A 12464-nucleotide genomic window follows, 5' to 3' on the forward strand; every position below is an offset into this window, starting at 1 on the left:
GTCAAACTAACCGACCTACACAAGAGAGAGAGGGAGATTAGAAATGAAACATTTCATTCGTTGTGATAAGTAACAAACCCCCAAAAACGGCAATTATTAGGTTGTGAAATAAAATGTAGGACTAAATTCGCCGAAAAGATCGATGTTTTCTTCTAAAAGTGGGCCGGCAACATACCCTGTTGTTGGCCACCCGCCCATGCTCTTTGTATTCAGATAATACCATTCGACTACAAGAATCTTTGATGTTGGCTTTGGATAAAACTAGTCAGCAACAATTTGTGACCAAACATAAAACTCAAGAACAAATTTACGTCATAAAATTCTTACCATGAGATCGTCTTGAAGTTGAAACCGCGTTTCAACAGAGCCAAATTGGGTCTCCATACTTGGTTTTGAAATAAGAATTAGGCCTTGCGCAGATGCGGTCGATAATTTCTTCTATAGAAGGGCGTAAAATGTTTATTGTTCTTGCTGTGCGCCTCTCCACCCTTTCTCATTGTACTCAAATAATACCGTAATTTCTAGAATCGGCGATAAAGCTTGGTAGAGAAGTAGTCTACCACAACTTATGACCAAATAGGGATTGGAAGGCGAAATTAACCGCCAAAAAGTTTCATCATAAGATTGTTTCAAAAATTAAACTTGCATTTCGATACAATGCAAGAAAAAAACATAGAACAAAGGAAAACAAATGCTAGCTTGCGTGCCATTTGCCAGTCCGCCCACCTCCAACGCCTTTTTCGCCCTGTTACTGCGACAAACGTTTTAGTCTAAAAAAAAAAAAGCATTTTGTTTGTACCAAAGTTCATTTATAACGTTGGGCACAACTTACTCACTTGGTAGTAGCTTCCGAAAACTGATTTGAAGAGCTACAGCCAGCCATCATTGTGATAAAAGATCATTTAAATCTGAAAGGGTAGGAGAACTGCTAGAGGGTGTTGAGAAATTGTAGTGGATAGCGTGACAGCATGACACTTTCTTCTTGTTAATTTTGTTTGAATCAATTATTCGAATAGGAAATGCAATCGTTAGTTTTCGATCAATAAGATAAAGAATCATTGATGGACATCTTCCAGATATTGACAGTTATTAGTGATTTCATTGCATAGCACGGCATCAGGAGAACTTGAACCTTGCCCAACATATTATAGATAGAAATGAGTCGCTGTGGGTGTATGAACCGTGAGACGTGTAATTATCAGAGAATTTAGAATAAATCGTTCTGTTAATTTGAACTCTGATATCGAGAAGTACGGCCGTCCAAGCATTAGCGACAAGGGAGAGAGCGCGCGACATCCATTGACGAGAGAAATAAGGAAGAGAGGGAGATCCGTTGATGAAAAAACAAGAAACAGATTGTAAACATAAATGACTTTAATTGTTGCTCAAGAATATACACTGATTTTAAGGTTTGTTTTAATGTAACTCGTCCAATAAAAGTATCCCAAAAAAGGATTACGAGGGACAACAACAGAAATGGAGTGACTTTCAGATATGAAAAATTAAGCATGGCCGCAGTGAAGTGTCTGGAAGTATCACTAACCAATATGTTCATTTATAGATCAAGCATATTTACTTAGGCTGTCTTTATTTCTCGTTTTTAAAAAGCGCGTGTGTTGAGTATTTTGTTCCAGAAATTGCTGTTAGACATTGTTCAATATGCGAAAATGTTGTTCCCTGTGATCGTTGATCATGCTGTTTTATATCTTACTGTCCTAAATAGCCATCTCCTTGGCAAAAACAACTAAAGTTGTTCTTAATAGGTTGGGGAAAGAGAAACGATAACCTTCAAACAGTATTAGACATACATGCACGTTAGGGTTACCCATGCTTTATCCCAACCACATTGTCGCTAACAGATCCTACTAAGTCACATGTTTACTATATTTGGGAAAGGAAACAGATCAACCAATAAATGAAGTCACATTAAATCCTTGAGCTCGGTCGAGGACATTGAGTTCGAAATAATTGCTTCTCTTAATTTCAGTCACAACGAGGAGAATCAACAAAGGAGATTTTAAGGACGTTGCCTACTTTTTGTACTGCTCATACGTTCTGCGCATCTGGAGATACTCGGGTTTCCTATGGGTGGTGCCCACTAATACAGGATATTTTTGCGCGGTTTAAAACTAAGCGGAGAAAGTATAACTCAAAAAGTGCTCTCGGTATCCAAAATGAAAACTGGGGTAAGGTCCATGCATTTTTCAGCGATAATAAAGCTTCAATTTGGAAAAAAAAACCCGCCATGCAATGCTTTGTATTTTACGGCTTTTTAGAATAATTGTTGCTTAATTATGTCTAACAAATGTGTGGATACCCCCAATTTTCTTTTTGGATTCCAATAGTCCCTGCTAAGACCTGCTTTACCCGCATGGTTATAAACCGCGCAACAATACTTCGGTATTAGTAGACACCGTCCTTAACTGGAATTACCAGATTTGCTAAGACTTCATTCACAATACTTTTACTTCTTTCAAATCGCAAATGATCTTTTACTGAAATATGTTTGTTGTACTGATTTCAAGAGATAATCTACACTTAACTGAAGTTGTCTTAAACAGTATTGTTTAGTTCCTTAGTCATTTATTCAGTGCTTCTGATAAACAAACATTTAATGTCGTAGCGTACAGCTAGAACACTGAAAATGTAACATGGCTTCACTAAAAAGGGTTTTAACCCGATCTAGACAACAGGGTCGAGGGGAGGGGCTTTGAACGCGAATATTTTTAAAAAAAAAATTTAAGCAAACGCCAGGAAACTTCAGTAATTTATTAACAAATCTATCTGCAAACTTTTTGAAGTGGCCAGGGAACGTTCACAGACTGCTGTTACCAGGCAACCAATTGTTGACAGGCAGTTATTCTTAAGAAAACGGGAAATCCCTTTTTGAAATGAAACAAATAAAAACACCTTACTTTTCTTGCTGCAACTTTTATGTTTAAGGTGATTCCGCTGAAAAAGAAGGAGTATTTAAAATTGTCTAAGACTTAGTCCAATTCATGACTATGTTATGAGCATTACAAAAATGCAATAAAAAATGGGGGTCACCGTGCTCGTTTTTGTGCAACCTGGATGGCTATTATGGTAAATAGATGACCCACGAGGTTTCTATTAGGAACGCTAGTAATCAGAAAAAGGAACTATCATTTCTAGAAAAATTAATTTCTTGCATTAAAATATCGAAGCAGTTCAACAAAATTTACTTCAATCTTACACAACAAACTATTTTCATTGAACTGGAAAAAAGATTATGAAAGAAATTAAAGATTTTGCTGCGTGTGCACGTAAGCAGCACTGCCTAAATACGTGCTTTTTAAAGCATTGAAATAAAAAATATCTCAAAGTAGAGTATTAAACTTTTCTTTAAATCGCGATATATAGTGGTCAACCTATGACATTTAAATTGATGCATTAAAAAATGGGGGTCACCGTGCTCGTTTAGAAGAAAAGGACCATTTATTTTCCTGGCGAGCTTAACCTCAAGGAAATCCTGTAATGTTGTGCGTGCGCCCGCTCGTTTGCGCGTTAAATGACGCGAAAAATTATGCGCAGCAGGGATGCGCAATGCAATTCAATGGAATCACCTTAAAACGGAAATTAGGGTTTCTTTATTAATTTTGATTACTTTCGGTCAAGAGACTACCTCATAGTCTCTTGTTTCGGTTTAATTTTGGCCCTTTTCTGAAGTTTTGGGAAATTCAGAAATCCAAGATGTGGGATCATGATGTCCGCCATTCAATCATGATGTATTTATTACGTCATATGACGTCATTACTTCCCGTTACGGACCTCAAAGGAAATATCTTTGGACGTACTACCTACCCTCAAGGTGCCATTATGGAGAGGTGTCGTAATCCTCCCGCTCCCCCTCCGCCTCAGAAGACAAAAAAAAAAAAAAGGCACCATCTAGATATATATAAGATTAATAGAAATAGGCTAGTCTACATTTTATCTAATTAGAACGTGAAAAACAAAAACCCCTCCCCTCACCTTTTCTGAGAGAGGTACCTATCCCTATGATAGGGTACTTAGAGGATTACAGAATACCCTCTGGGTAAGGAACATTTTCTTCACAATAATAACAACAATTCTGTATAGAGGGTCGCAATCCCCCAGAGAGTGGTCATTTATCCTTCCAGAACTGGGATACTAAACAGAGCTCATGATTCCCTCCGATTATGGCGCAATAATTCCATGTGCTCTCCATTCCCTCGTGGGGGAGGACTCATATATCAGAGTTTTTGTTGACAATGGTTGAGGGAGAGTTCGAAATCTTGTCGGAGTTTATCATCTTCCATATAAATAGGTACATCTCTTCAGAGTCTTTGTGCTCTAATGTAACGATATTTCTTTACTTTCTTTTTTCTCTTTTCTTTCTTCCTTCTTTTCTTTCTTTCTTTCTTTCTTTCTTTCTTTCTTTCTTTCTTTCTTTCTTTCTTTCTTTCTTTCTTTCTTTCTTTTTTCCTCCCTTCCTTCCTTCGGGAGGCACGTTACTGATATCAGAAGATAAAACTTTCGTTTAAATCCAGCTGGCGTGTGTTGTATAGTGTATAGTTATAACAGGTGATTTCCTTTGTTGTTTATCAGTTCACCATGAGGGCCGTCTGCTTTGTTATTCTTGCTTTTCTGATAGTGTTCACCGCTGCGCGATCTAATCGTAAACTTAAAGGTACGTGTTATAACATAAAGCCATAAAATGCAGAAAAAAGTAACATTATTGAAGTTCAACTCAGCTCAAAACTGTTATATGCTGATATGCTTCACTTGCCGTTTCTAAATGCTAATTGGAATAAAATACATACCGACCAATAAAACACTAACAAAAGGTTTAAGCTGGGGATAGGGAGAGCAGGGGAAGAAGAAGATTCCGGCGCCGTTAAATTTTCTTAAGTTAAAATTCATCTGACAACAATTTCCTCTGAGTTGTCATTGTTGACCAGTCTTAATAGCATGTTTTTAACATTTTCATTTTTTCGATTTCTTTTTTTATTTTCCTTAGTTCTAAAGTGAAAAGGTGGAGGCCGTTCAACGTTCGAATTAATTGACATTTCTAGATCAAGTGGACATTTCCCTTTTTTTCCTTTTGGATTTTAATTTCAGTCAGTAATTAATTTAACTTTTTTAAGATATAGAGATATCTATAAAGGTGGCAAAACTAACAAGGAAGGCGGTTATTGAGGAATAACGAAATAATTCCTAGATCATGTTACGTCATCATAGGTTCCTCGATGATGATGATGAAATACCGTAAATTATACGTGATCTTAAATAATTTTGTTCTCTGTTAAAATTGTTTTCCTGCACTTTGTTATTCGATTGTAGTGGCCCGGGATGCCGATGTCGATCATACCGACGCTGATTTTGATGTCTCCGAGGACGAAAAGAACTTGGATGAACTTCTTAGGGATCCTAAATGTGATTTTGTTTGCGTGGTGTATTGCAAGGGTCCACAATGCAACTGCTGCAGCAAATAACCAGCTAGGCCTTCAACTTCACGAGTAAGTTTTTCGTTGGAGAGCAACAATCCACGGAGACGCGAGGCAAGAAAGTCAACTTGCTCCGCCTGTGGAGTTTCGAGTTTAATTTGGATACTCTTGGCGCCAAATGTCGTGAAATACAACTTGTTAATAAGCAGTCCTCAAATGTTTGAAAAGTTCGATAAAGTATTTATCGAGGCAATCTCTCCCAACACGCGAACCATGCAGTCTGTATCCTGTATGTGGAAAGTGTTTTGAACCCGACTTATTTCTTAAGCTTGTTTTCGGGCTTACAAATTTTAGAAATTCTTAATACTGCCTCGTGAGTAATCGTACATTTATCTTCGGAAGATTCTTTCTCGAGCGCAAAACGACACCTTAAACTTCTTTTCCCGCAAAGTTCTCCCGTTGATGTCAATTTCGCTTTTAATTAGAAATTTCATGCAAATGGCGTAATGTCGGTATAGGATGAGTTCCTTTTAGGATGATCCAGATCAGGATCAATGATCCAAGATCACTTGGATCATGGTGCATCAAAAGAACCGAGGAATCCACTCTGGGAATTGAAAGGATTCCTCTATTCCTTTGATGCACCATGATCCGAGTGATCTTGTATCATTGATCCTGATCTGGTTTACCACCATACCAGAAAACCAGCATTTAAAAATTCCGTGAGCCGAGGGTTAAAAGTCCACTTTTTATTTGTAAACCAAAATCTGTCTTTCTTTTTCAGGTGTTGAGTCTGGCAATGCAGTAATGTTGTGAAGCACTGATTGGGGACTTTGATGATTAACTAATTCTAAGATGGTTGTATATAGTATGGTTAACTCGAAAATAAAAACCTTTACTGGACAGGTGAATTTTTGTCATTTTCTTTAATAATTTATGCGTGCTGCTATCATCGGCTGTTTTCTGGGCATCATCTTCCAGTCTTCCAATTTTTTAGTTTTGACAACAGAGACACACGTCTTTTGGCAACAGGATTCATCGTTGAGAATATTTATAAACTGTAAATTTCCCGGGATCCATATTTCTATTAGGGAAGTTGTCAACACCACATTCTTAAACTATGGTATATGACAAATCAAATAAAAATATTTTTATGTGTGTATAATTTCATACAAAAAACTAAAGCATTTTCGCGCTGAGTTTCAGTTGTTTGTGGTAATAGTGAATGAGCCGTAAAGCAGACACTGCTTTGATGAAGTGACTTAAAAATATTGTCAATATATGCCATGAGGTCATAGTTTGAAATCACTATTTTTTTTTTGTTTTGTCTGTTGTGATCCTAAGAACGACGTTTTCCTTTGAGATCGTTTATACCACTAAATTTTCTTATAATTTTTGAATTTATGCGCCTTTCTTAAGAAGATCTCAGAACGGCTCGATAAATTATGGAAAGATCTTCATTATTCATTTTGATGATGTCAACTTTTTTCCCACAATTTTAACTGACGAAGTTTTTCGTTCTATTTACGTTTACGATACAAACACTACATGGTTTGAAACGCTTCCGCTGCGATTTATTTAAAATCAAACTTATAAACTTTCCCCAATTTTGTATATTTTGTTTTCCATATACCATAGCTTAAGATTGTGGTTTTAGTGTTTCTTATACAAATCTGGAACACAAAATTCCGTAAAGTATGAATAGCCGAGCCTTTAGGAAACGCCAAGGACAGTTTGCAATGCTGTCGCGCCGCGCTGACATTTGCACTTAACGAAAATTCGTCTTTGAACACCTTTGATCAGAAATCAAGGTTATAATAAATCAGTCTGAAATGGGCATCGCAATATGTCCAAATTAGTAGAACATAATACCTTTCGGACGCTCAGCATGGCTACTTTCGTACAACTTTTAAGCACATGTCCTTATGGTTTGTCTTGCGATACCAAGCCAAACACTCTCATGTAAGAGAGGTTGAATTTATGTTCTTTTAAACGGTGCTGACAGTTTCTCTTCCATGGCGATTCTTCTATTGCTCTGTTCCTCTGAGGCGATAATATGCAATTTGTATGAAACCGTTTGAGTTAAGGTCGACAGAGCAAAGCCTGGTTCGAGTTATAGCAGGAACCAAAACGAGGCTCTCTCCTGTGGCGCCATATTTATTTGCGGCCGAGTAAGCAGTTAACACTTTTGGCGTTCGAACACACAGCTAAGGTATTAACTGATTAAAATAGTGTTTTTCTGATTTTTTCCGTGGCTTCCTTGAAAGTATTCAGCGTTTCTTGGTCTTAGAGACTGCATTGTTTGCCTGCGTATGATAGCTTCATTGGTAAAACAAAGTCGTATGCAAGAGAAGTAAAGGTAAGAGTTAAATTTTATTTCTTTGATGCCGGAAAGAATTCTGACAGGATTTCAAGGCAGCAGAGCCATGAAATTAACAATTTTATCCACTGACAGATGTTAAACTTTATCTAAGTTGACCAGTTGCCAAGCCATAAACAGGTGAAACAAAGGTGTCGTTCAGATGATACAGCATTTTTGAATCAACATTTTTAAATCGCTACGCGTGAAATCAGCGGTGCGTGCAAGTTAGTAAAGCCCCGTCTACACGAGCAATTTTTATATGGCAATTTTTATGTGGCAATTTTTATTTGCCCGTGTAGATGATAAAAATTACCAATTTTTATGTGACAACTGCATTTGCTGAAAAGCAAATAAAAATTGCCACATAAAAAAATTGTCCGTGTAGACGAGATGCCACATAAAATGTGACAATTTTTTCAACGTCATCTGTAGAACCCAGTCCCTACAGTCCCTAGCATTTGCGCATCCAGCATGGCGCCATCTTGCTTTTTGCCTTTCCATGGACATCTCTGCTGTGCGAAATTATCACTGACGCAAATTAACAACAAATATTTGTCGAGCCATCTACTCGGGCAAATAAAAATTGACACATACAGTTGCAAGTTTCTGTGTACATACGTAAAAAGTGCAATGAACCAATAAGAACTCGCAGGAAACACATCTAACTGTCGTAAAGCGCGCGAAAACGCTGGTTAAGATTCTCGTTGTTTGAGAAAGTGGCGCGTGTTTGATAAACAATCACAGAGCGCAGTATTACGCAAAACCGAAAGTGCCTTCGAAACCCAGTTAATTCAAGACTCTTTATTCTCTTTTAAAATATCTCAGCAGGAAATATATTATCAGAGATTGGAGATAAAATCATCCAAACAAAAAAGCACTGAGGACAGTGGAAACTCGCTTTTCCATCTTGTTTGTACGACCACTCTCGTTTGGTGACCCAAAGAAAAGCAGTCGTTTTGTTTTCTATCCGTACATGTTGCCGTTTAAATCACCTCGTTACTGCGACCAACGACGATTTTTATAGTCCTTAACTGCACTAGGGTCTTAAATGATTCGAAAAAATGTACGTATACAGCTATCTTCACTTAACTGTCGTTTCGTCTTTTTTTAACACTTTCGGCATTCCTCTTTTTTTTTTTCCTTTGGTTTTTCCTTCCTTCCTTGAAAAGCAAAGTTCTCTTTCGCTTTCTTCGTGGCCGCTTTACCTTTGCATTTCAATAAATCAATCATATTAGGATCTCATGCTTAATTTGTTTTCCCTTATTAATCTTTTAAAAGCGCCATGAATTTCTTTTAACTTTGAGTCAAAATTCTGTTTTATATTATATTGGCGTAGGTTCTTTTTGAAGAACGAAAGATCTTTCATAAATTCGTCACAAGTTTCTGTCACGAGTTCATAATCCTTGTGACGCGTTCATGCATTACTTTTAGTCTCTCAATATTTTCATTTGTTTCGTCAACAATCGCCTCTCTTTTCTCTAAAAGAAGATGGATATAGACACGAACCTCGTGCAGCGCTCTCACGACCACTAATTTATCACCGTCTGAACAGGACTGGCCACTATATTTAAGGTTTAGTGGAAGTTCGCGTAATTCTCTGGCAAAGTCTGACTTACAGGTTGGCTCTTCCAGGTCAAATTGCAGTTGGTATAGAGAATCCAAAGGCTTGTCAAACATGTTAAGCTCGAAATGAAAACGTCCGGGCTCGCTATAATCGCTGTTTCCCGTTATCAAAATTCCTCCAGACGTGCCTTCAAATCGTAGATGCTTGAGATATGGAAAATCTTGTTCAAGTCTCACGTCTACATCACTCACTCTCCTTTCAGTTTCAACCTTCGGTTTTCCACCACTAGCAAAATGTTTAAGACAAGTTAGAATTGTGGCACGCTTCTCTCCTTTGTAAAAAGGCAGTATGAGCTCCCCTAAGTCAGTAACCGTTGTTCCTAGCTCTGCCTGGACTGTTCCTAACAGGATTAACGAAGCGCAGGTGTTCAGCATCTGAAAAATTGGCGTCAAGTCCTCGCACAGGGCTTCCAGCTGTGTGGTTTTAAAACACTCGCAGTTAGAATTAATCATGTACCTTAAGATATCAAGGCCGGTAATTTCTATGTCCATTTTAATATTCCTGAATGTCTCCTTTACTTTTGAGATCTTCGAAAGGATGTTTTGACTCTTTAGATTGCCATAGCCGCTTCGGATGGTTTCTGCGAACTGACGCCACTCTTTTCTCTGTTGATCCCTTCTGTCCCTGTGTCTTAGGTAGATCGTTCCAATTACAAAAAACGCAGTTGTAAGAGACAAATTAAAGCAGTAGTAAGCTAAAGTTATTTCGTCTCTGTGCGTTGTTGCAAATGCCATGACCCTGGCCAGTTGTTTCCTACCGTTGGTGATCAGACAGATACTCAGTAAAGTTTGAATTATGGTGGAAAGGTGTTACTTTAGTCGTAGCATGGAGCGGTTTTCAATTAAGTGTCGAAAGTAAATTCGTGTTTGCTTTGGTTTTGCATTACTACGCTCTGTGATTGGTTAACAAAACTAGCGCCACTTTCTCAGTCAGTGGGAATGTAAACCAAAACCAATCGTATAAACCAAACCAAACCAAGCGTATAGGTCTTTAGGAATTGCATACAACTTACAACCGTAATGTTAGGGATAAAGTATATCACTACCTGAGAAAAAGTATTGAGCTATTATAAGGGATATATTAATCAACGTACCCTTAAGGCTGACGTTCACCCTTTTCATAACCTCTTGGCAACTTTTAGAGATAAACTAGAAATATGTGACCCGCTGAGTGAACGGATGATTTGAAGTGAAATAATGCGCTAGGGCAGCTAGAAAATATGAATTGTCTTAATATTAGGGGATATAAGATACCCACCCTCACTCGAGGCTCTAGGGAATAAGTTGTGTAGTTTATATTGGTTTATTTCCAGAGCCTCGCAGTAATGTTTATTGTTTCAGGCTGAATTTTTTACATATCGAGATTGTGCTACTCGTATTTCTTTAGAAAACCTAATTTCGTTGGACATGTAAATCATGCACCTCTATTCTTCGACGGCAAGGCTTATTGCTCCGCTATTGTTCTCAGGCAATCCCGAGAGCTATTCTAAAATGAGAGGCGAAAGCTGTGAGAAAATAGGTCGTCTCTTCTCCATTCCCGTTGTTTCTTTTCTGGTCATTCTCGCGACCCCCCTTCTTCCCCCCCTCCCCCCCCCCCCCCCCGCTCAAACTTTGCCTTCGCCCGACATCCAGCCAGCTACGAAGGCTGTTAAACAAGGTGTTTTTATTGTTAACCACCTTAGTAATTATGAAAATGAAAAACTGGAACAAAGATTCAAACATTCCTCCCCTAAAGTTAACTAGCCATGCACACGTCTTGGCTATAGTATAGAATCTAAATGTCCCATCTTAGATTTAAAAGCCAAATGTTTGTTTTTTTAATTCGAGGTTCATTCTGAGGATGCATTTGTCTTGTGCAACCCCACTAGAGTACGTTTGAAAACGCAGGCTTCCAAATTAGGTGGTAACTTCATAGAATAAGTCATGTTCCTTGAGCAGAAGACCAATCACATCGCTTAAAATTGCATTATCCTCTGGTGGGTTAATCATAAAGTAAACTAATGCGAACTGGAGCCTCTCACTTACATGTTTCCGTTCCATGACGGCATTCTAAGTGGTTAAAGAGTTTGTGAGATAGAAGATTCGTTTCAGAGACAAGAACTTTGTACCCGCTTCTCCCTCCGTGTAAACGTTTTGGCTGCCTGAAACTTGAAGTCCCCAGAGAGTACTATGCTGTCACACAACTAATACCCTACGAACTCGGCCGAATTTAGCAGCACTATTTTTCCTTAATTGGACGCTCGTTAAAATTGGTCCCACGTTTGATCGGTAAAGACAACGTGTTCTTTGATGTGAAAGTTAAGACCACCTGACGGACGAAAACAAGACTATTGTCTGCGAAATTGAGACTGCTTCAGTGCTGTTCATACTGGCTTCCAATGGAAGTCCTTGACGCGGCCTTTCTACGGATCTGAAACGGGTGAATCGAAATTTCTTATAGCATTTAATAACAACAAACATCACCCCGAATACACACCCTTAATCATAGTTTTATTAATCCTCTTAAATCTAGGACAATCTTATTACCCTAATTTTAATTAAATGCTTTAGGTTAAGCCGAGTACAGTCATGTTCTCGTGCTATGGGTGCAACAGATGTGTATCTGTAATCTGCAACAGAAAGCATCAGAGCGTCTCACAGCACGTGACCGAGCGGAATCCATTGGGTGCTGGAACTTTCTTGTTTCTGAAGGTGCACCGCTGACAGCTCCAACAAGCAGCAAAAAGCACAGAATAACAGCGAATTTCATCTCTGAAAAAAAAAAGAGAAAAAAAGGGACGTAGCTGGGGTAGTTGCCAAAGTAGAATTTTAATATATCGAAATTGGCCTGTTGCTTCGTTAAGAGTTGTCCGCGCGATATTATACGGTAACGACTTTTACGGCAAATTTGAAAAAAGGGTGTTTTAAGTTGATCAACAAGATTGGGAACACGGGCTGATTTAATTAATATTCAGTACCCCTTGACACGTAGCTCATTTTTGAGAGATCGTGGAGCAAATGCAAATTCTTGTTCTTAGTAATGACTGACTTAACAAATGAATTCTGTAAAAGGT

General features: G+C 38.2%; 1 protein-coding gene and 1 long non-coding RNA gene across 2 annotated transcripts in view; both read right to left on the bottom strand.

The window, feature by feature from the left end:
- Positions 1 to 8074: 8074 nt before the first annotated feature.
- On the bottom strand, positions 8075 to 10971 carry LOC146469470 (uncharacterized). The gene has a single exon (XM_085123274.1). It carries the CDS (start codon positions 10144 to 10146, stop codon positions 9175 to 9177), a length of 972 nt encoding a protein of 323 aa, XP_084979400.1. The 5' UTR covers positions 10147 to 10971; the 3' UTR covers positions 8075 to 9174.
- Positions 10972 to 11831: 860 nt separating this feature from the next.
- LOC146469471 (uncharacterized) overlaps positions 11832 to 12464 on the bottom strand; it is a 12572-nt gene continuing 11939 nt past the window's right edge. The window contains exon 3 of the long non-coding RNA XR_014867218.1: positions 11832 to 12162. This is a non-coding gene — a long non-coding RNA (uncharacterized LOC146469471). The remainder of the gene's footprint in view (positions 12163 to 12464) is intronic.

Source organism: Pavona decussata, unplaced genomic scaffold, assembly GCF_977016875.1.
Source record: "Pavona decussata unplaced genomic scaffold, jaPavDecu1.1 SCAFFOLD_124, whole genome shotgun sequence".
NCBI classification, from domain to species: domain Eukaryota; kingdom Metazoa; phylum Cnidaria; class Anthozoa; order Scleractinia; family Agariciidae; genus Pavona; species Pavona decussata.

Excerpts from the sequence above, each read along its gene's own strand:
- LOC146469470 (XM_085123274.1), bottom strand. The coding sequence starts at position 10,146 with ATGGCATTTGCAACAACGCACAGAGACGAAATAACTTTAGCTTACTAC.